Raw genomic sequence first — 24,719 nt, 5'->3', positions numbered from 1 at the left:
TTTTTTGAGCTTGTAAAGCGCACTGCTACCCGTCCATAGGTTTCCTGGCGCTGTATAACTCTGGGGAACCCGTCCTGGCTTTCCCTGTGGGATGGTCCCTTGCTGGGAGTCCCCAAGGTGGAGCCAGGCATCCCCGGAATTGCTGGGGCCGTTGTGGAGATTAGGCAAGCTAATGCCCAGAGTTGCCGAGTGGAACCCCTGATTAGAGTAAGCACCGAAGCGAGAATTATCGAGTCCGCTGACCAAGGTCCACGACCCTGCAGCGTCGGGAATTGAACCCTGGTCCCGGGCCGACTTCTGCTCTCGGGCCTGCCGCCTCTAACCAGTGAGCCACACTACTCCACTCCGCTTTAGTGGGTGGGGGTGGAGAAATAGTAAGATTAGAGGAAGTTTTAGCTTCTGAGTTATTAGGTAGAGTACCAGGTTGTGGATGAGAGGATGAGTGAAGACACGATTTGAGAGGGTTGAGAGGGTAGTGTGTAGGTTAAATGGTTGTAGGAGTGAGGGGTGTTATTGCCGGTGATAGAGTTAGGCCGGCATTGTGTAGGTATGTTGAGGAGGTTATTATAGAGTGAGGAGATAGTTTTTGAGAGGAGTGAGATGTCGCTTCTAAGGGAGGAGAGTTCGAAGATGAGGGACCCAAGGGCAGGTTCAATGTACGGGGAGGCTAGAGTGTGAGTTGATGTGTGCGGGGGGACCGTGTTTGGGGGGGGAGATGTGAGGGTAGGTGACGAGGGGGATGTGGGGTAGGGGGGTAGAGTTGTTTGGATGTAAGAAGTGTTAAGAGGAGGGGGATGTTGGTGGAGAGGTTGAAGGAAGAGGTGTGTGTAGCGGAGCAGGGTGACTGAGGAAGAGGTGATGGGGAGAGGTGAGGGTAGAGGATGGGTGGGATGTGGGGAGTACTGTTGTTTGGATGTAAGAAATGTTGTAAGGAGGGGGGATGATAGGGGGTAGGTTGGAAGGAGATGATTGTGTAACAGAGCATATCCAAGTGGGAAGATGCGATGAGAAGAGGGGAGCAGTGGGGGTAGATAGGGGTGGTAGGAGTTGAGGAGTGTCGTGGAGAAGAGGGAAGAGGGGCGTGGTTGGTAAGGTGGGTGATGAATCACACGGTAGAAGGTGTGCGGAGACCGTGTTCAGGGATAGTGATATGGTTTGGGATGGAGTGCTAATAGGAGGTGTCGAATCAGTAGGAAGCGAAGGAGAGGAGAGAGAAATTAAGGGAGATGTGGACACTGTGGGTTGGGTAGGGTCAGATAGAAGAGGTGAATGTGAAGAGGGTTGGATGGGGGGTAATGGCTCTAGGGTGAGATGTGGTGAGAGCGCAGGGTCAGGGGATAGTGTGGTGGTTAGGGATACAGTGCTAATATGTAGATCATTAGAAGTTGGGGAGGACGGAGGGAATCCAGAGGAGGCGATAGTGGGTAAGGCGCAATGGGGGCGGATGTAGAAACTAAAAGTTGAGGTTTTTCGGCGAGACAAGATATTAGTGGTATGGGAGGAAGGGGGGGCGGTGAGTCTAGGGGAGGGGGGTACTGGTGGTCAAGATTCGAGTAATTTAAGAGGGACTGTGGTAAGGCGTTGAAGTGTTGTTCAAAAATGTCAAGGTGTTTTTCAGAAGCTTGGATGAGTATGGTTCCCGATTTGAAGATGGATATGTCTATTTCCCCGGGAAAGGAAGAAGATGGTTTGGTGGAGAGTTTAAAACCGTAGGGGATGTTGCGTGAGTTGGAGATCAGGAAGTGACCTAGGAATATGCTTTTCCATTTAGACGGGCGTTTGGTGAAGAAGATGAGATTGGTGACAAGAGAAGAGTTAAGGCTGTTATGGTGGTCAGCGAATAAGGTTTCAGGGTGGAGGCAGATAAGTTTGTGTTTAAGTTTTTTTTTACCATGTTTAGAGAGATGGGGTGGGTAGATGATGGACCAAGAGTTTGGGCCAAATTTGGAGATGAGGGGGGATGGGAATGGAGGTGGAAGAGTGAGTGGGGGCATGGTTGAGAGAGAGGGAAAAAAAAGGGGGGGGAGGGGAGAAGCACACTGGAATGAGAGTGAACTAGTACTCCGAGGTAGTATGGCATGGAACAATGTCCTGAGCAATGTTATACAGTAAGGGAACAAAAGCAAGGGTGATAGGAGGATTAAACATAAAGAGCAATCAGAGCAGTTACATGGGACATGATTACAATGATCATAGGTGATGGTGGACTGAGCAAAGGAATATCATAGTATAAATAGTGACAACAAAAATAATAAATAACACAATGAACATTCCTATTTGCAATGAAAAGAATTAGAAAGCGTCACAATAAAATAGCATATCTGACATGATATCAAAGTGAGAGCAGAATAAGTATAAAACAGTATAGATAAAATGTGATAGAATATGATAGGTAGAGTAGATTAATAAATCGGATAAAAATAGTAGTTATACATAATGACGTAAAATAATAAATAACACAATGAACATTCCAGATAGCAATGAAAAGAATTAGGAGGCGTCACAATACAATAGCATATCTAACATGATAACAAAATGAGAGCAAAATAGGTGTAAAACAATATAGATAAAATGCGATAGAGTATGATAGGTAGAATAGAATTAATGAATAGGATACAAAATAGTATTTAGTTCACTGAATGTGAAGAATAAAGATAGGAAAGAATTGAAGAAGAAAAGAGTGACTGATGAGTTCAGTAAGCATGAAGGGAGTAATAAGATGTAAAGCGGAGTAAGAGTGATAGTGGAGGTTATAGATAAAATAATTAAAGGTGATGGGGAATAAATAGCGTTGATTGTTGAATAAAAACACAGGCAGCAATAAAGTGCAAAAACCGAACACAAATTAGTAAAGGGAATGAAGTGAACCACATTGAAATAACAAAACCCAATACTAAGTCAATAAGGAGCACAAAGTAACATAGTAGAGAGTGCAGGTGATGTGCAGGTCAAAGGGCAGTCAAGTAGGGGGTAGGGAAAAAGTAACCAGTAGAAGATATATAGATATGATATAAAGTGAGGGTACTGAGGGGGAAGGGGGATAAGTGAGAAGAGGAGTGGGGTGATGAATGGCTAACCGAGTAAATAAATATAAAGGACAATCTAGGAAATGAACAACTAAGAGGAATAGAAGGAGGAGTTAGGAAAAGGGGGATATCATGGAGAGAGAAGAATGTAATTTAAGGTGATGAGATGGCAGGCTGGAGTTACACGTGCAAATCGTAATCCGGGCTCTCTTCAAAGATGGCCGCCGATTTTGTGGAGGAGGAGTGAGTCCTTTCTCAATGTCTATTAATCAGCAAGGCAAGTGAACAACAACAACAAAATACAAAAAGGCAAAATGGAGGCCTAATAAACATTGCTTGTGAATTAGGAGAGAAAACGGTCACCTCACGTCTGAAACCACAAAGGGGAACCAGCCTACCCAGTCAGAGCCATGACGAGAAATAGACGAACAATCCCAGAGTGTAGCAGCTCAAAGAGTCAAGAAAATAAAAACGAGCCAGAAGAATCTTTTATCAGCATTATGACATGTTGCAAACAGTCATCTTCAAATTCCACGAGGGGCCCAAGCACGCCACAGCCCAGACAAAGGCAACCTGCTGGGGCAGAATCGAACCTCGAGCAGTCGGCAGGACCAGGAATCAAAATCCCAGGATCAGCGAGTCCACGAACCACGGCGGTCGGGGAAGTGGCCGTAGCATGAGGGGGGGGTCAAGAAAGCCAAGAACACAGCCTGTGCCCCAAAGGCTCCCTCAGCGCTGGGGCAACTCAGGGACAAAGGCTTTGGGAGCAAAAGCCGCGAGTCGTAGCCTCAGGAGGCGGACGGAGGGCGGCGGACGGCCCCGAATGGCCCGCAGGAATCGGTCCACAGCTCAGGGGGGAGCCGGCACAGCACCAGACAGACGCTCAGGGCAAGAGCACGGGAGTGTCCAGCCCAGAAGCCGGCAACCACGGCAGCACATCAGGGGGGGCCTTGGTAGCACGAAAGCAATGGAAGGTCGAGGAGGAGTTCAGCGAGCCGTGCACCGAGGCTCACCTCCACAGTCCTGGAGTCCGAGGCGACCTCCAGCTCGCAGCACTCGAGGACATCAAGCAACGTCATGGTGGCGGCAGGGGGGAGCAGGCTCCAGAGCTGCCCGAGCCCATCAACGTCCTCCGGCTATCCCAAGACGAACTCCAGCCGGGTTGAGACTCACACCAGCAAGCTGCGCCAAGACTCTACCTCCGACCCGGACACGGTCCGACTCCGAGTCGAAGAGTCAACAGTGGATCATGTGGACTTCAGGTGGGATTTTACCAAGAGTTAGTTTTTGCATAATGTAGTCGCTCCGATATATAATTTACAGGTATCGTTGCGTAGCTGACGTATCCACCAGTGCAGGGATGTTGATCAAGGGGCTGGATGGGGGGCATAGACAGGGATTTTCACAATCTTGTGATCCCAAGCCCTGGAGCTTCTTAGTAGAGCTCCTGTCCAGCGGCCAACTTGGTGCATTTTTCTCACACACACATGCCCCAAGGGCATGTGTGTGTGTAAAATGAAACTTTAAAAAATGCATTTTGTGCATTTTTGAAAGTTTTCGCAAATTACCATGAAGGGCACTGAATTCGCAAATTAAAAATGTTCATGCATTGCATTTAAGAAATCTAAAATTGCGATTTCTTAAATGCAATCGCAATTTTAGAATTCGCAACATGATTGCGGTTCCTAAAATTGCGAAAAACATGATGCATCCCAAATTTGTCAATTGCATTCGCAAACGGCCGAAAATTGCGATCCGCACCGTTTGCGAATGCAATTCACAATGATGCATGTGGGCATAAGTCCTTTGAAATCCTGTGTCAGTGGTTTGGTACTCTCTCCTGTCAGAGACCACATTCGCCTGCGATCCCAACAGCTCAGGAAGCTGTGCAAGATTCAGATTCTTCAATGGTATTTTCTAAAATACATACTGTCGTTTCTTGTTTTGCAACTTTTAACTTTTATGTTTTAAGAGGTATTTTGATATTTCCTTATTTGGAAGTATCAATTTAATATTAAAGACATTCTTTGATAATGACTGATATAGTGTGTGGTATGACCCTTAACTTTGGGGTGTTACTGGACTCATACTTCAGATAAGGTAAGGACTGAAATGGGGTATATATATATAGGCACCTCTGTTGTTCAACTTATACACAAGAAATATGGGGTTGATATTACAGAAGGCCAGGGAATTTCCTCCAAAGTTATAGCATCTATTCATCCTCAAAAGTGCCAATCACTGGCTTGCAGCACCTGTTGTAAGTAGTGGACCACTACAATCAGGCAGGCTACTCATAAATCCTTTGAAATAAAAAATATTGGATATTAGTGGAAGGTGACTAGTTTATTCAATCAGTTGGCCAGGACACCTGTACAATAAAGTTGCATCCTCTAATGTGATGCCTGTACACTCTGCAATACGTGACAAATTGATGCCAGCCTTCCTAAATAGTCATATTGCATTTCTAGGTAAATACTTAAATGGCATGATTTGGCACAATTTCCTACATTTCATATCATGTTCCTTTTGCCTCACTCAACCACTTAGACCTTGGTCTGCATGGAGTTTAATCTTCAAAAAATCTCTCTCTCTGCCAAGGGTATATAATACAATATTTGTAATAGGCTATGTAGAAAAACAACTGGATCAATCCAAGCATTTTTCTGCGAAAAAACTGTGACAAGCAGTTACGTCTTGTGTCCAAGATTTTGGCACAGGTACTGGATAGGCTGTGACTCAAATTCAAGTGGGAGCCTATGAGGAACCTAAATGCTTACAAAGCTGTGGTCAAGCCCAAAATTGGTCTTGTGAGGCAGCAGCCAATGATAGTTTCATGGGTAAGAAAATTGCAAAGTAGGGAGGGGTTGGCTATCTTCATTGAAAGCAGATATGGTATCCTACAGAGGCGTAGGTAAACAAATTAGGTACAAATCGTTCCCCTTCAATTTCCTTTGAATCCCATTTTTGAATGTCAAGCTTCATCCTTCCATGGGTTGTTCATCTATGTTCAATGCACAGGAATAATTTGATAAACACTGTCTGCCCCATGCTTACTGCAGATGTTAAGTTTTCACTAAGGGCTATATTTTTGCAATTTTGTACGGGCAGATGTAACGATGGAGTCATTTTTGCCCCCAGTCAGCAGGTTCCATGTACTTCGGCATGCATTGTTAAATTCATGGTAGTTGCAGTTAGATAGCTAGAGCGTGCCAAAAATAGGGCAGCAAATGTCAAAGTGAAATAACTGTGGCATTAGCATTGTAAACACTACGCAGAAATACAGGACATGTGAATGTTTTCATAATTATCTTGTAGGGCACCAATGTTATGATTTGCCAGGTGGAGATAAACATAGTTTTTTACTCTTTGTGTTTGGAGGATCCAAGTTGGCAGTGCATAAAGTCTATTATTTATTTGAAATTTAAAAAGGTAATTTAAAAATCACAGTTTTATAGCTTTGAAAGATATGCAGGCTTGAGTCCAGCGGTATGGATATATTACAATCAAGCATCAGTTTAGGGTGCTTGGAGATTAGTTGAGGTACCCCCTTCCATCGTTTTACAGCATCCACATTATGATTCAAATGTAAAATCAAAGCAATGGCACTTTCAACATAAAATACAAATTTTGAAGTAATTACATTCAGGCAATTTATTACCAGCATATTGTTGGACCTGGCCTCTTTCGCAGGGTTCTCCCCAAACTTTTTTCCTTTCGCTGCCTATTTTTCTGACCTTCTTTTTTTCATTTTAGGACTCTGGGTGCACTTTACCACTGTTAATCAGTGCTAAAGTGCATGCACTCTCTCCTCTACAAACATGGTATGATTGGTTTGCACCTGTTGAGCATATTTAATTTACCTATAAGTCTCTTCTAAAATGGTATACGTTATACCCAGGGCCTGTAAATTAAATGCTACTAGTGGGCCTGCAGCACTGCTTGTGCCACCCATAGACACAGCCTTTCAAGCCTGTCTCAGGTCTGCCATTGCTGGGCCTGTGTGTGCATTTTATTGGCACGCTGACTTGGCATTTAAAATGGCTTGCCAACCCTTAAATTCCCCTTTTATTATAGATAGGTCACCACTAAGGTAGGCCATTGGTAGCCCTATAGGCAGTTTTCTGTGTATGTCAAAGGTAGGACATGTGCCTTTATTGTGTGACATGTCCTGGTAGTGACAAGAAGCCAAAGTTGGTGCCCACTACTGTGCCTACTCCTTTCATAGGCTAGCATTGGGAATTTCCTTATATAGGTTTTCAGGTGGTAATTCCTGAACTGAAAGGAGTAGTGTTACCATGTTTGGTATGTTTAGAATGGTAGTGATAAATCCTGCTTACTGGTATAGTTGGATTTTTACATTACTATTTTAGAAAAGCCACTTTTAGAATGTGGGCATTTATTTGTGCTGATGACTCTTTGTGCTTTGCAGGATGACTTCAATCCACGTTTACGCCTTGTTGACAGCAACACTTTGTGCATACTTTCCAGACAGCCACCACACAGGAATGGTTGGGTGTGACAGGGTTATATCTGCAATCATCTGCATACTGATGGTCTTCCTGGTCTGGGAGAGTGAACGGGCATTCACACTATACAATTGTATAGACGTAGTCCTGCCCTCAAACAAAGAGGCGACTTCCCCCCCACTGACGTCTGGAGCCAGGACTGGGCTGAAAGGGATTGTTGTGTATGTCTAAAGGTTCTTGTGAAGTCATCCCCTATATCAAAGACATTTGGAGTATAAGGACAGGGGCTTTGACCCCAGGCTTGGGGAAGCACTTTTGAATCAGGTTCTGAACCTCTGTCAGAAGAACTACTGCACTGCTTAAAGGACTCATCTGGACTACTTTTCTGTTTGTTGCCCTGCTGCTTGCCAACCTCTGTGCTGCCTAAGATACTCAGATGGACTGCTTTTCTTCTCGTTGCCCTGCTGCTTACTGACTCTGAGTCATCCAGACACTGTGTGGATTTGTAATCTAATGCTGCTGGCTCTATAATTCCCCATATCCAAGAGGACTGTCGTGCTTCCATGAGGGACCGCCATTTGGGCTGCCTACCTTGTTCTGTTGGCCTGCTGCCTGCTAACTTCTCAGCTGCAGGAGGGACTACCACTTGACCCCTGCATTGTGTGCTGGCCTGCTGCCTGCCCATCTCTTCGTGCCCCCCCCAAAGTGTTCTTCCAGGAGCACAGCGTGTGGGGAGCGCTGTGTACTGCTGTTGTCTTCTCTAATCTCAGCGTGAGGGAGTGCTGTTTTCTGCTCCTTGTGGATTTCCTCAGCGCGAGTTGAACACTTGGGTCTGTCAGGACAGAGTGTGTTTAACGCTGCATGACATCCTGAACAATATTGTGTATTGAAGAACTGTACATTGACCTAAAACGCGGCGCGAGTCTCCGCTCTCCGGCCTCTTGTTAGCACTGCGGGAATCTCGACTTCAGAAGCCCAGCGTCTCCCAGCAACGCAAAGTCCTCCACCGGTCAGCCATAGACGGGACACAGTCACCTAAAGAAACTTCTCCCTGCATTGTGCTTGATCCCGTCGCCGAGGGAGATTCCCTCCTGTGCCGCAGCACGTACTGAGGTTGCCTGTGGTGTGCAGGCTCACACAGCCATCCAGACACCGACAATAAAACGTAGATGAGGGAGCAGACTGCTCAACCTCTTTGTTTATAATTACCCAGCGAGGCCCTGCACTTCAGCTCTTGGCTGTCCGACAAGTGTTGGCTCTGCATTCGACTTTCCCGGCAAGGGGCCATAATCGAGTGGTACTTTGCGGAGGTCGATCCCCTGGAAATCTCCCTGGGCAGAGCACCACATCGGCCCAGTAGTTGTGTGTGCTATTCTAGCCTGAAAGAGGCATTACCGTAACTTGCATAAAGAGAGCACCAGCACCTTGTTAAGTACTGTGATTCTGAATGCTTACGCTTGAAACGTGATAACTGATTCATATGTAATTGAAGTTATATTGTTTTTATCTTGTTTAGATCGGGATAACCAGTACTATTTCCAACTATTATGCCTTGAAAAGCATACGTGATATTTATGTTTTTTTGCCCTGAGAATGAATACTAGCTGTGACTACAATTGGTGCATCTGCTTCTAAAGTGATACTCATCTACAAACAAATTGCATAATTTGCAAAGCTTTATGAATCATGTCATTTTTCTGTATGTACAATACACTATATATGTTTTCTAGGTCGAGCCTGCACAGTGCATGCACTGCTCTGCGAGGCATGTTATGTTATGTTAATTTATTTTTCTAATGCGCACAGCTACCCAACAAGGGTTTCCCAGCGCAGGCCCTGAAAGAGACTCTGAAAACCTAAATTAGAATTGTTGATTAAAAAGCCAAGTTTTTAATTGCTTGCGAAAGTTGGGATACAAATTCTCTTTCCGCATCACATCAGGTAGAGAGTTCCACAGGGTCGGTCCAAGAAAAGAGTGGCCTCCCATTCTCATCAATTTAATCCTGGGAATTTCAAATTCCTCTTCCATGGAGGAACGAAGGAGGCAGGAGGGATAATAAGGGCTTACCAGATCTTGTAAGTATTTGGGAGCCGAGCCATTCTTGATTTTAAACATATAGCACAGGGCTTTACATTTTGCTTGCTGTATTAGGGTTTGCACTTGAAGCTCCGCCTACTCTTGCCCATATTTTTAATTGCCTTGTGTCTTTGTCCTTTGTCAATGCTGGCTTCTGATTCGGTAATTGGCATGCGAGTCCCTTCTTAGTACCGCCTTGTCTTCATTTGTAACCTCCGATGAGGACTGGCCATTTTACTTCTGTTATTACACTGTCTGTGTTATTTAGTCTGTAAACACTATCTCCTTTAGTGAGTTTTGTCTTACTTCCAGCACGACGTTCTTTTCTTTTCATTCAGTGCGCCATGCGGTCTTTCACTCTCCAAGCAGCCGGGACAATGGCGGCCGCTTCTTTGCAATGCCATAGGTCTCGCATTTAGGAGAGTTTGAGCTATTGGCATTGTACATGACAATAGCTTAAAAATTGCTTTATAAACATTGTTTTTTTTGGGTTGTGTCCAAGCCCCCCATGCCGCGCTTGCACTTAATAAAGGCCACGTCCCTTTCTTTAGACGCGGCTCGTCTAAAAATGGGGTGTGGCCTCTCTTATGTGCAAATGCACCGTCTGGCGCTTGGAAACAAACAATATTTCCAATTCAATAGGTCTCACATTTGTGGGAATTTAAGCTATTGACATTTACAGTGACAATAGCTAAGAGTCTCGTAAATGCGAGACATATTGCTCTGCAAATGTTTGTTTATATAGTCCTATGTGGAGTCTCTTTTGCGGTGTATTCATGGTGTTTCTGTATGATTGTGTTGTGCAAATGCTTTACACATTGCTTCTGATGATAAACCTGACTGCTATGCGCCAAGCTACCAGAGGGTTAGCACAGGATATCGTTGGTGTGTAACTTACTTGCCCTGACTAGAGAGGTGGGTTCTTCCTGGCCTAGGTACATACCCTAGCCAAATAAAGAAAACCCAAGGTATTGGGTTTCTGAGACCTAGTTCAAGAGTGTGGCTCTTGATCAGTGTGATCAAGAAGAACCTGAAAGAAAGAAAAATGTATTTCTTGAGTCCCCTCACTCACCAGGGTTTCCTCACTGTGAAATGCTTCATCTTTGGGGCCATCCCAGTTCTCTACGAACTGGGGCATGCTACGACTTGCGGAATTACGTAGGAGCACTATTAGTGGAAGACTATGTGTGGTGCAGTGTGTGGTGGAGTGTTTAGAAAGTGATTAAACATACCTTGCTAGTGGACCTAAACAACTTTATTCTTGCTCCTAGGTTGGTATGTCTAAAAGGGGGGTTGCACTGGGAAACCTGACTGTGATGAGGCGGAATTCAGTGTATGATCAACATGTTTCGAGCTTCCCCTAGCTCTTCCTCAGGACCACACAGAGACCAGCCCTGTGTTTGCCACTCCTAATAAACCTTAATAAGAAAATAAAGTGAAAAACAATTGGAAATAGAGTGAACGCTGCTACTAGTAAAGCATGCGTAGTTAATACATACGATCGCTAATTCACGTTGTATATCTGTAATGGTAAAAATGGAGAGAATGCATTAGAAAGCAAAACCCCCCTTCTCATTCGAGGGGGGGGGTACACATTATATTCTTTCATGCTGCAGTGCTCCATACGGGTAAATTGGCTCCATAATGGTGCATGTAGGCTTCCAAGGCGAGCGTGGTTGGGCCTATAACGTTTAAAAACATGCTGGTCAAACGCGCAGCGTGAATCACATACATATGTGTAAGAAACAGGCACACACAATTCAAGTGGTGACACACAAAAGACACACATTCCACACTAACAGGTAAAAAAGTTGTGCAAATCTTTACTTTGTTAAGTGCGAGGTTGCGATTCATGGAATCGAGGGGGGGGGGTGTCTCCCGATGAAACAATCCTGCCAGAATGAGAAGGTAGGAGAGCTTAGCGTAGATAGTTAGTGGAGGTTCAATAATCGAGGTTTGTATGGCCTCTCATTGCGTTAAAGGTACGTCGAACTCACGTCCTTCTTGGCAATACCTGCGTGAGAAAATTCCACTTACTTCAATGTTGCGGATGTCGCGTGTGTGCACCTAGACCTCTCCCCGCCATACCCTAGCCAACCAGAAACTCAATTTCTAACACGTACTGTAATTAGAATGATGCTGATTTGAATGATTAATTAGAATAGACATTCTGACCTCTAAATCTTGGGATTAAGAATCCCTTTATTTCATTAGACCATTTTATTTAGTTAAGCCAAGTAAAATCTCTTTCTCTCACATCCAGGACCAAGTCTCCTCTTCATCACCTATGCTGAGGCTATTGCCAAGATGCCAGCATCTACCTTCTTTTCCATCATTTTCTTCCTGATGTTGATCACCTTGGGTCTAGACAGCACGGTGAGTATATCATTGGCCGATTCCTATTGCACGACCGAGTGCTAATGCGATCTTTCACTCACTCACTTGGAATGTCACCCGCATGGCGGCCCCTCTTCTCTTTATCCAGCCATGCAGGCCCTGAATACTTCCCCAGATCTCCCACTTTCACATATCTCATTCATACTCTGGTCACTTGCACAAGTACTGCTCTTTTACCAGTCACATCAGTGACCCAGTGCCTTGAAGGTATTGCACATGATTTCTGCTGCACATCTACCTAAGCATCGCCATCTGACTCCCCTTTCTTCCCTTAGATCATTAAGCGTATTTTGTTTTTATTTTACCTTTGAATTCCCTTCTTCCGTCTTCCTGATCCCCCATTGGTTCTCCTATCAGTGTCTTTCACGCCTTCTGCCTACGACACACCCCATCCAAAGCCATTCCATTCTCAGTGTAATAATTCCAGTACATATATATGGTTTTGTTATTATCTTTTGTTAATTGTGTACCATGTTTAGCCTTTTTCCTGCTGTATGAGAACATTAATACCTCCTAACACTTCACCCTACTCCACCGATCACCATTACTCTAGCAGTACCACTAACATTATACCACCTTCCACTTACCACCATTGCATTCGTAGGGCAAATACTTGCAACAACTGGCTCCTCCCAACGACCACTATTTCTCTCCCAGAATGACCTGTATCTAACATTATTATTCCCTAATGTCTGATGTACAGAGGACCACGGCAGAGTTTTTAATTGGGATTGGTGTGTTTTTAACTTTGTGCTATAAAAATATCCTGCCAGTTCCAGGCCAAATTTTAACTGTTGGACTCTGGTAGATTTCTGGTATGTTTACCTATGTGCAGCCTACCTGAAATTGTGCTGATCAAAATAATAGCAAGAGCAAAAAATCCGTTCTATATGAAGGTGTTCATTATTGGTCCTATAAAGTACGTTTATCAAGTTTGGAGCTACGATTATTTATGTGACCCATTTAGCATACTAATTGGCTAAATGCTTAAGAATTTAGCCGATACTCTGGTAAACGCTAAAGTGTGGTGTTTGGTGCCTGTTTGTCCTAGTTGGTGGAGGCAGGGTCAAGCTGTCCATAAGGGCATAGGCTTCTTCTCATACGCTGGGGGCGCTGAGACTCAGATATACATTTTAACAGTCCTATCTCACTGTCCACTCTCTTCTTTTTGGTGGTCCAGTTTGCAGGTCTTGAGGGTGTGATCACTGCCTTACTGGACGAGTTCCCACATGTCTGGGGGAAACGCAGGGAGCTGCTCGTGCTCGGCCTCATCTCGGTCTGCTTTTTGGGGGCGCTGAGCACCCTGACATTCGTAAGTACCCGATTGACATTTCCTTCCCACTGTTGCAACACAGGTTTGAAAAGATACAAAGTCCTCCAAACGGCCTAATCCTTATCCCGCATCAGCAGCGGATCCTAGGGAGATAAAGCTGGACTCAGAGTGTGAACCTGTCACAGGGATGCACTGTTTCAGTCCAAACAAGACTTGGAGGTTCACATTACAGCACAGAATATAGGCCCACATGCATCAAAGCAAAAAACGGTCGCAAATGGGCAGATTCTCAGAATCTGCCCCTTGCGACCGGTATTTTTGCATTTGGGATGCATCATCCCAAATGCAAAAATCGCAATTTATGTAATCTCTAAATTGCAATTACTTAAATGGCCATTGCATTTAAGGAATCGCAAATTGAGATTCCTTAATTGCAATGCATTAAAGTTAAAAAACTAGCGATTTCACTAATGGGGATCATGAAGTTGAACTTCATGGTAATCTGCAAAAACTTTGAAAAATGCACTAAAGTGCATTTTTCAAAGTTCCCTTTTACACACACCCATGCCCTTGGGGCATGTGTGTGTGCAAGATGTACTCTTATGCAGATTTCAGGGGTGCAACAGGGTGTCCTATTGACACCAAGGCACCCTTGAAATTGCATTCTCAATTTGCGATTCTCTAATTGAGAATTCCAAATTGAGAATGCATTCCCATTGATTCCTATGGGCCTATAGGCGGTAAAGGAGGTATTCCTTAATATGGAATGTTTAGAAATAGCTCTTTTTAAAGAGATTTTTACATGGATAGCCTTTTGCGAATCCTTATTTTTCGCTTATAAGTAATCGCAAATGGCATTGTTGATGCATGTGCCAGATTAAGTAGGTGGAGGTTGCACCTTTTTCCATTGGAGGCTTTGTTGTGGGTATCAGATCGCGGCTCCCCATCAACAGTAAGCAAATCACACAAGAGGATAACAGAGCTAAAGGTGATATCACCCTAACTGAACTTCTGAAATCACAAGCTGGTGGTGGTCAAAGAGGAAAGGAAAGCAGCAAAGTCCTATGGAAGTTTCAGGATCATGCAAGGAGTCAACAAGTATGGTCACTATCGAAAACCTTATCTCTAGCCTATAATGTAGGAGTGTGTGGTGCAGTACCTCTTATGCAGGGCTTTAAGTGGGATGAAAAAACTGGGGGGGTCTCTCAAATGGTTGCAGCCGATATAATTAAGGGCGTAACTGAAATGTTGATGCTTCTTTCTGTCAATGGTTGTTAGTTACATATAATAAATAAGCAACAAAAACAAAGATGGCATCTTTGAATAAAATAGTTAAAATGCTTCAGTTCTGGAATGATGAGACTGTGAAAGACCTATAACGAGTCTCTTTAAAGATACAAGGAAGGCAGTGAGGGCAGTACTGCTGCGAAATTAAGATTCTTTTTTTTTCACTCGGAGAATGAGGACAATAAAGGAGAGCCCGAAAGCTACCCGTTTCGGCACCTGCTTTTTAGAACTGCCTCTGCTGAGCACCGGCAGGACTTGAAGCCCTGCTGTTACCCCCATAATCAGTGCTTTAGGTGGGCCGGGTCTGTCCGGGTCTGAGCACCGGCAGTTATTTTTAGGGGGCCTCGAAACGGGTCTCTATCGGGCTCTATTTTCGGCCCTCACAAAGGTAGTCTGTTTTTTTTTTCTTGCAGTTTTCTTTTTTCATTCTAGGACTGCAATGAGAGCATGCACATCGATGTGTGCATGCTCATGTTGCTCGCTACTGATATGTGGAGGTCAAGGCATGACGTCATGAAGTCATGCCAGGGGAGCCGCATTGTAGGAGGAAGGGAAATCGGAGGGGTCACCGGGGTCGGTAGTTTCTGCTCTCCCTGCACCATCAGCTCATCTCTTCAAATATTTTCACCATGATTACCTTTCCCAATGCTTGTTCTTCATTGTGGAGAGGTGCATTTTATGTGAGGAGGCGTCAATTCAGGTTTCAAAAGTAGATCGATACTTAGCCAGTTGGAAGGATCAGCCTGTTTTTATGACTTCAGAGACTGTTTAGTGGCTAGATGTTGGCCATTTTAGGTAGACTTGTGTGCTTACGACATCACTAATATGATCCTTGTTGTTACAGTCCCTTTTAGGGCGTCCACTCCACCCTGCCACTGCTAAATATATTTATAAATCATAAAAGTAGACACGGGCTGCTTCTGTAATAAGCCCGTGAAGAGCCATATAACGCCAGTTTCCGCTAGGCTGTGCCATATTTTGGAGCGTCCTCTCTGAGTCTCAGATAATATTTATATTTTGAACAAGGTACTCGTGGTGCCAGGACCCCAGAGATGGGCTGTGTGTGATGTTTGACACCCCAGCCCCTCAAAAGCTTTTGGCATTCCTGGTGACTGATATCAGTGCAAGACAGATCAGCAGAGGTCTAATTATGTTAATCTGGTGCCACATTTCCTCCATCAACCACACAATTCGAAACCTATATATTTATTTATAAAGATGGCAATCGAAAAGATATTGTGGCTATGACCAAACCTGAAAGCCCACAGAAAACTCATAGTATCAGTATCATAAAAGCTTTATTCGATTTTTGCAAATCATAAAGCACAGAATAAAATACAGTTTCCTTTCAGTAAATACATCAAACAATACGTCAACAATTTCCAACGTCATCTCATAGAATACAAATTGAACATGTCTTCTCCTAGCCAACAATTCCTATCATCTTAGCGCTCTCAGAGAATTAGCAAATCAACAGGACTCAGATGGATACAAAAGTCACGAAGCTGGGGGGCGTGGCTTGCAGCCGTGCATGGCGGCAGCTTAGAGGACGAGCTCCGTGATTAGAGCGGCCTCTCCTTAAATCCGATCATAAATCCGGACCACTATACACCTCTTTCGGGGTTTACCTGCAACCCGAGACCGGGCGGATTCGACGGCAGTGACTCCGGTGGTGGTCAAGACCCGAGAGATCGAGTATCCCCGCAAACCAACGAGGCCTACACGACGTTTCAGATCCGGGGGCTCAGGTATCAGTCCACCCCGATAGGAAGTACAAGGTGCGGGGACTGGCCGGACCGGAAGCGCCCGGTCGGCGGACAGCGGAGCGACACTGAGCGGAGAACCAGCCGCAAGAGAAAGACAGACCACGGCGGAACCTCCGACACACGGCGCAACTGAACCCAGAGGCGGGAGCGTCCTAAACGGCAACCGGACGGCGGAATTGAGACACTGTGGGTGACGCCGCTAGCGCACCATCAACATCGCGCTTGGGATCCGGTGAGCACAGCGAGGGAGAGCTCCAAACACACAGAGCGTCCTCGGCTGAGGGCGCGAGGGTCACTTGCATGCGGGCGAGCCCCGCTGGAAGGCAGAGCGGAGCCCGACCCTGAATACAGCCGCGGACCTCCTCAGCGCAGCAGTCGATAGGAGTAGAGAGGTCGGCTGGGCGCCCACGGAACACAGGCCACACGCAGTGAAACCGCGCACCCACACGGCGGCTCAGTGACAGGGAGAGTTGCCGGACGGTTGGGAGAGGCGATCGAGAATCGGGCACAGTGTGTCCCCGTCACTCAGCGCACGGTGACCCTAGCGCCACAGACGGCACACTGCCTGGCACAAACTCCCCGATGCAAAAGACAATCGACGCCGTACCTTGGCTGCCTCGGACAGTGCATTTGTGGGTGCCCTCTGAGCAGTGCCCCTGCACGTGGCTGTGAGTGCGAACAGACAAGCCGAATACTACTGGACTACCGCCTAGAGCGCTCTCCTGTGTACGGCGGCACCGGCGTGAACCGAATATCGCAGGACTGCATTCGGGGAGTAGTGGTAAGCAAGCAAGATACGACTGCATTGGCGGAGACGCCCACGGGTGACACACGCCACACCGCCCGCCACAATGGCCGGGAAGGGGTCCAGAGGGGGTGCGGCGCAGGCCCGCCTAGAGAAATATGCATACAACAAGGGGGCGTCATCGTCTCCAGAGGGACAGCAACCCGGCCGGAAATCAGTGGATGGGGCTGGCGAGGGACCGAAGGCAACGCTGGATGATGTTATGCGCACCTTGACACAGGTGCAAACCACAGTGGGCTCCATCTCCACAGAGATTACATTGCTAAGAGCGGACCTTCACAAAATTTCAGAAAAGGTGGGCTCGCTGGAGGTGGTCACAAAATCGCTGGTGGAATATGTGTCGGAGCTACAGACGGTGGTGGAACGTATCACGGCGGAGAACAGAGCACTAAAGGAAAAGCTGGATGATCAGGAAGGGAAGTCAAGGAGGAACAACATAAGGATCTTGGGAGATCTGGAATCGGAAGGCACGGAGGCGATGGACTTATTCGTCGAAGAACTGATCAAAACTGAACTGAAGCCCAAGGGTTTGTCGGCGTTCTTTTCGGTGGAAAGAGCACATAGGGTACCGGGGGCAGGCCGCAAGTGGGAGCCCCTCCGGGACCCATCCTGGCTCGCATGTTTAACTTTCGTGACAGAGACGCCATCTTACAGGCGGCCCGGCGATCCCCTCCAATCAAGATACAAAATGCGACACTTGCCTTCTTTCCGGATTATACAGCGGAGGTCGCACGCCGCAGGAGAACGTTCCTGGACGTCAAACGAGAACTGAGGTCACAAGACATTCCGTACTCTATGATTTTCCCAGCCAGACTGCGGATAGTAGAAAACAAGACTTGGTTCTTTGACGCCCCTGAGATGGCGCGAGAATGGCTTGATGGGTGGAGGCCGGCTGCCCAGCAACGTAGAGTGGGTAGGACAAAAAATGACCGTACCGCAGAGGGTCGCGCGAGATCGCTGACCCCGGACCACACAGGAGGGGAACACTCATCGGTGTCAGGCAGGGTGGAGAAAGACCCTGGCACGGGACAATGATCACCCGATGAATAAAGGTCAGTTGACGCACAAGATAATTGCCTGAGAGACTGCCATTGGATATCGGGCGAAGGGCCCCCGAGGGGAGTATGAGAGGCCGCCGATTATGGGGCATTCCTCACCTCAACGAGCAAGTATTAAGTTCAAGTTAGGGGTTGAGCACTCTGCTAGGTTGGGGGGGCGGGCAGTTATGAGTCCGTTTGGCATGAGGGCAGGGAGGGGGGAAGTTCAAGAGGGGGTGAGTTTACAAGTTTACACCTCAATACAGGAGGTGCTGTTTGTTGAAAATTTGACTCAGAATGAAGGAACACACTGCGAAGTAGCTCTGCACATAGACACTGTCATTTTCCGGTACATATCTGGGGATTCCCTAGTGGCGGACAAGACGGCTCAACCCCGAATTGAACCATGGCACACAATGTACAGGTTGACGCTCCAAGGTTAGGCCCCCAAATGGTACCGGTGGCTCCACTGCAACTCATGTCCTGGAATGTAAGGGGATTGGGAGACAAAATTAAGCGGGGTCTAGTGATACAGGGCATTAAGAGAGCGAATCCGGCGTTGGTCCTCCTCCAAGAGACACACTTAGTGGGCACTGCTAGCCAGGCATTGAATAGGAAGGGCTACCAAATGAAAGTACATTCTGACTTTACTTCGGGATCAAGGGGAACAGGAATCCTACTGCGTAAATCATCCCCGTTCTTACTTACCTCTACGAAAACGGACGACCAGGGCCGATTCGCGGCAGCCTGGGGCCAATGGGAGGGTAAACCACTGACTAAAGTATCGGTTTACATTCCCCCAGCACTACACAGCGTAGCCTTCCCTGAATTGGGGAAGTTCCTACTGGAACTCCCGGAGGGTGACGTGGTCATAGGGGGTGATTTCAATGCTGTCATACACAACACTCAGGACAGATTCCCTGTACGTGCCCATGCCCCAGCCCCCTCCCGATTCAGTGAGTTCGTAGAATCACAGGGATTGGTAGATGTATGGCGAAATATGCACCCCAGTGAGCAACAATATACATATTACTCAGCGACGCATAACAGCCTATCACGCATTGATTACTTCTTCACATTAGGTGAGGGACGCCTTAGTATAGATGCTATCCAAATCAGACCGAGGGGTATATCTGACCATTCACCCTTGACCCTCACACTGTGTTATCCGGAAAGGGCGTATAAGAGAATGTACCAGCTACGCCCGGGTTATCTAGCGGTACCAGTGATAAAAAGGGAGCTGAAAAAAGTGACCCGAAACTATTTTAAAGAAAATGTAGCTTCGGTAGACTCCCCCACGACCATATGGAAAGCGTACAAAACGGTTCTAAGGGGGCAGGCCATGTCGACTATAAAAGGGTACAAACGCACACAGGAACAAGAAGCCGCACAATTGGAACTACACCTGGCTGAGGCGCACGCAGCGCACATGGCAGACCCGTCACCAGACACCCTGCATTCCCTACAGTTAAGTCAGCAACTCCACACTGACCACCTCAAGAGGAGGGCTATGGAACACTTAGCAGCCACGGCACAGACAATATATGATGTTGGGGACAAAGCCAGCAAGCTCCTAGCCTGGCTGGAAAAGAAGGGGGGAGGAGCCAGGAGTATAATGCAACTGAAGGATGAGGGTGGGGAGACGTACACACGACCAGCGGCAATCGTAGAACTACTAGCGGACCACTTCCAGGAGGTCTATACCCCAGAAACTAATGTCACGGCAGAAATGGCGGAGGCAGCGTTACATAATGTGCCAACGCCAACTTTGTCGCAGGACGCTGTAGATGAACTTGATTCCGACTTCACAGTGGAAGAAGTACAAGAGGCCATAAACATGATACACTCCGGGAAAGCAATGGGCCCCAGTGGCGTCCCGATCGAATGGTGCAAGGTGATGTCAGAAACGCTGAGCCCGCACTTGTTAGCTATGTACGAAGACAGTTTAGCTAGAGGGATGTTGCCCCACGATCAGCGACAGGCCATCATTGTGGCAATCCCGAAACCTGGTAAGCCACCTGAGGAATGCGGATCCTACCGCCCGATATCACTCCTCAATATAGAGGCTAAAATATTAGCAAAGCTACTGGCCACCAGGTTGAGGCCACATCTCGCCCAGCTGATTCACCCGGACCAATCGGGCTTTATGCCACACAGAAGCACGGCATTGAACCTCCGGAGAGTCCATGGTGCAATAGCCCGGGCATCGTTGTTGACTGAACCAACGGCCATTCTGTCCTTGGATGCCAGGATGGCATTCGATATGGTGGAGTGGCGCTACCTCCTCGCGGTGCTGGCTCACATGGGCTTTGGTCCGAAATACATAGCCTGGGTACGACTTTTGTATACCGATCCAGTGGCGCGAGTGACGGCCAATGGGCATGTCTCCCGTGAGATACCACTAAACAGGGGAACGAGGCAGGGATGCCCGCTCTCGCCGTTACTCTTTGCACTAGTCCTAGAACCGCTGGCGGTGGTACTTAGAACCACTCCGATGCTTCGGGGGATCGCGTGGGGAGACGACTGGGAAGAAAGAGTTTCCCTATACGCTGATGATATGTTGATCTACCTCACAGACCCCGAAGAAGGGATCCCAGTACTCCTGGCACTATGCGAGGCGCATGGACAGGCATCGGGCTATAAGATAAACTGGACCAAATCTGTCATATATGAGCTGAAGGGACCTCCCCCCACACTACCACCTGACTGCCCCTTGAAGACGGCAGGCACGTCCTTTAAGTACCTGGGCATATACGTCACGCGGGACGCTAAAGTCTTTTATGAGCAGAACCTACTGCCACCATTGAATAAGTTGAAGGGAGACGTCAGACACTGGAAGACTCTTCCACTGATGTTGTTAGGAAGGGCAGCGTTGTTTAAAATGCTGGCGCTACCTCGATTCTTGTATGTACTAGAGAACGCCCCGAGCGTAGTTTCCACGAGCTATCTACGACAGGTGACTGCGGTGGTGAATAGCCTGTTATGGGACGAACGCCCGCCACGAATAGCGTATATGAAGCTCACTAGAAGCTGGTATGATGGCGGGATAGCCCTGCCTAATATACAACTGTACTACTGGGCGGCGCAGCTGAAAGTCGTCAATCACTGGCTACATGCCCCACAGGACGACCCGGCATACTTGGCTGACAGACATCAACTAGGAGTACCAGGTTTGCTTGCGCCGCTATATCATAGGGGGAAGGCGAGTAAGCTATTGGGGCCGACCAAACACACAGTAACACTCTGGCACAGCGCACAGGCTAAGCTTAAATGGAGGGGAGTTATAACGAAATTGACGCCTTTGTGGGACACTAGGGCACTCGGAAGCCTGAGACAAACCAAAGGTTTCAATGCATGGGACACCATAGGTATATCTACGGTGGGAGACATGTGGGCGGCAGATGGTGTAGTCCCGTTTTCACACCTCCAACAGACTTACCACTTAGGCCCCAATGAAACGTACCGCTATATCAAAATTCGTCACGCACTGATGACTGCAATACCAGCGGAGTCATCTCCGTTAGAGGACAGATTGCTGACAGAATACATGCAAACAGGTGCCACTTCCCTCACATACCGTAAGTTACTACATAATCTGCCGGACCCCTTACTCAAATTACGGGAGAAGTGGGTAGAAGAACTGGGTCACATGGACGAAACTGAATGGAATGCGGCACTAGCTTCCCCCAGAGAGGCGGGCATCTCGGCACAGTTCCGTCTGGTCCAACTGAAGGTCCTACACCGAATATACTTCACAAGGACGACCTTACATAAACTACACAGAGCAGATAACCCACACTGCTTGAGAGGTTGTGGTGGGGAAGGTACCTTCCTGCATACACTCTGGGAGTGCCCTAAAATCTCAGACTATTGGAGACGTATAATTCGCACCATCTCACAGACGCTAGAAACGACACTGGTGCCAGACCCCCGTATGGCCTTATTACATATATGGGGACCGACGGACCTCACACGCCAGGGGCAGGTATGGACGACGGTGGGATGCATGGTAGCTAAACGGGATATAGGTCAATCAAACAAGGGCCACCTCGCATTGGGTGGGTGTATATCCGGATGTTATTGGAATACACCTTCTTTGTTAAAATACCCCTCACACACCAAAAGTGTTGTAATTATTATTTATATTTACACACATAGTCCCTTTTTTTCACTTTTTTGTATATACACCTTTCTACCTTTGTGGAGAAAACACTAGTGAGTGACAGGGGGATCTCCCCCAAGGTCCTGACGAAGAGGCCTTGCGCCTCGAAACATGTTGACCCACATAGGAGAGAGAGCCCATTAATCCGCTCCTACTCTCCGCTTCACTTTTCTTTTAACAATACCAGCCAGTGTTTAATAAAATTTCTTTTTTCCACTAGGCCAGGTATTTTTAACAACTGACTATATATCACTCCTGACCCCACTGACACTCACTCCATACACATAGCACTTCCATCTAAAGGTGCTCCGGCGTATTCGCCTGTCGCAGCACTGCCCCGCCCCGCAGCGGGACGGGAAGACCCCGATGATGAAGCATGACACCAAGGGCCCTTTTGGTGTGTGAGGGGTATTTTAACAAAGAAGGTGTATTCCAATAACATCCGGATATACACCCACCCAATGCGAGGTGGCCCTTGTTTGATTGACCTGAATCCCTGTTAAGAGGAGGACGTGCCCACCTCGGTGCCCATCGGCACCACCTCTTCACTCCCCCTTTTGATTTCCTTGTAGCTAAACGGGATATAGCACAAAAGTGGGGGCAGCGGAGACACCAACACTGGGCCAGTGGTGCAAGAACATGGATATGATTATGGTGACAGAAAGGGCGGTGTATAAAAAGAGAGCCAACCCGCGTAAATGGAATGCAGTGTGGACACCCTGGAATAAATACCGGGGAGACATATGTGACCCGCTGGATGAAGATGACACTGACAGTTCAGAAGGGGAGGACTCGGATGAATGAAGGTGATGAATGTGGACCTAGGGGGCTCATTAGCAAGTTTTACACAACGGGGCGGAATTCTGGGAGGGGTTAACTGTACATAGTCATACAATGAGGAAGCGGGCATGACCGCCGGAAGAGTAAGCTACGTACGCAGGGCAGAGCTGAAAGATGTTCTTCGAATTACTGAATCAAGAGTTAAAGTTATATTTATAAAATACAAAAGTAAGAGATACTGACACTCAGCAATGATATATAATCGAATGTGCAAATTAATCCGATACTACCGCTGGTTGTCGGCTAAACAGCTGTGTAACATACTTCATATCACATGATTGAAAATGTAGCCGGCCTACGGGTTGTAGGCGCATTGAATGTACTGATGGTAAATGTCAATAAAGCTCTTACGAACCAAAAACAAACAAAAAAAAAAAGGCATGAAGCTGGTTTCCAATGAGCAACTAATTACTCAAGATGTACAGGGGCAAGAGTAAATGTAGAAAAAAGTGCGGGTGTGCAAGATGTTATCACAAAGGTTTTATATGCATTGAAAAAGTTACATCAATATAACAACAATGTCCTTCCTGTTCAGCATGTGATAATTTACCCATGAATCTTTCTTATTGAAAGTGCATTGTGCATCAGTGCAAGGTGTTATCATGGAAATTTCATATATCATGTAAAACGTTACATCAGTAAAGCTGCAATTTCCTTCATGTTCAGAAAACAACACTTAACCATAACGCTTTCTTACTAGAAGTGTGGCTCTTATGAAAAGTAATAGCAGCGTAGCAGATTTCAGGCAGTCGAGAGAATGTAGTAATCGAAAACCTTCTCCATTAGAACTTGGGCAACGTACTCTCAAGAGTGGAAGCAAAAAAGTTGTTCTTGGGGTTTTGTAAAGTGCACAGAAGTGAACAAAGTGCATTGTGGATTGCTTTGAGGTATTGTCGCAAGAGCAATAGTGAAAGAGTTTCTGTCCATCCACCTTGGGTCAGAAGAGCTACAGTGTACAGGGTCCAGGCGAAACCTAGTCAAATAAAACCTATACAGTGGATTTAGAATAACAAAGAAATAAAACAACATCTCTTGACTGAAGGAAGTATCATTAAAAAAGCTTAAGGAGTATTGCTGAGCGGATGATATTTGATGGTTAGACAATGCCCTTACTGAATAACCTTTGCTGGATATGATTTCGATTTTCTTAAGCACACAATGACCCCTTTAAGAGGTTTGCCCCACCCCTTTTAGAGCACCCCCAGTTTTTTTCCCACTTAAAGCCCTGCCCATAGTATTAAGTGTTATGCATATAACAGGGTGCCATATTGCTTAAAGCCACTGATGCACATCTCTTTCCCAGGGTGGTGCGTACGTGGTGAAGCTCTTTGAAGAATATGCCACTGGCCCGGCAGTCCTGACGGTGGTGCTCTTGGAATCCATTGCTGTGTCCTGGTTTTATGGTAAGAGATTTGTACGTAGAGTCCTTATGACAACCCCTCACTGAGGGAGTGACCTTTACAGCCTGTGATGTAATTTTGCTATTTTGTGGGATGGAAGAACAATTGGGAATACCAAGACATGCTAAATTGAGAAAATAATTTTCAGGGATACCACATTACAGGGATGAGCTAGACGCA

The 24,719-nt window shown here is 46.6% G+C and overlaps 1 protein-coding gene across 8 annotated transcripts in view; it reads left to right on the top strand.

Annotated features, from left to right (window-relative positions):
* The window catches only part of SLC6A4 (solute carrier family 6 member 4), a 693,801-nt gene that overhangs the window by 647,058 nt on the left and 22,024 nt on the right, over positions 1-24,719 (top strand). For all 8 annotated transcript variants that reach the window (XM_078680029.1, XM_078680031.1, XM_078680026.1 and 5 more), the window contains 3 exons: positions 11,836-11,948; positions 13,150-13,281; positions 24,443-24,542. In XM_078680029.1, the coding sequence (XP_078536155.1) occupies positions 11,836-11,948; positions 13,150-13,281; positions 24,443-24,542 (345 nt within the window). The remainder of the gene's footprint in view (positions 1-11,835; positions 11,949-13,149; positions 13,282-24,442; positions 24,543-24,719) is intronic.

This window comes from Lissotriton helveticus, chromosome 3_1 (genome assembly GCF_964261635.1).
Source record: "Lissotriton helveticus chromosome 3_1, aLisHel1.1, whole genome shotgun sequence".
NCBI lineage: Eukaryota > Metazoa > Chordata > Amphibia > Caudata > Salamandridae > Lissotriton > Lissotriton helveticus.
This window is presented reverse-complemented; position numbering and strand designations above follow the sequence as displayed.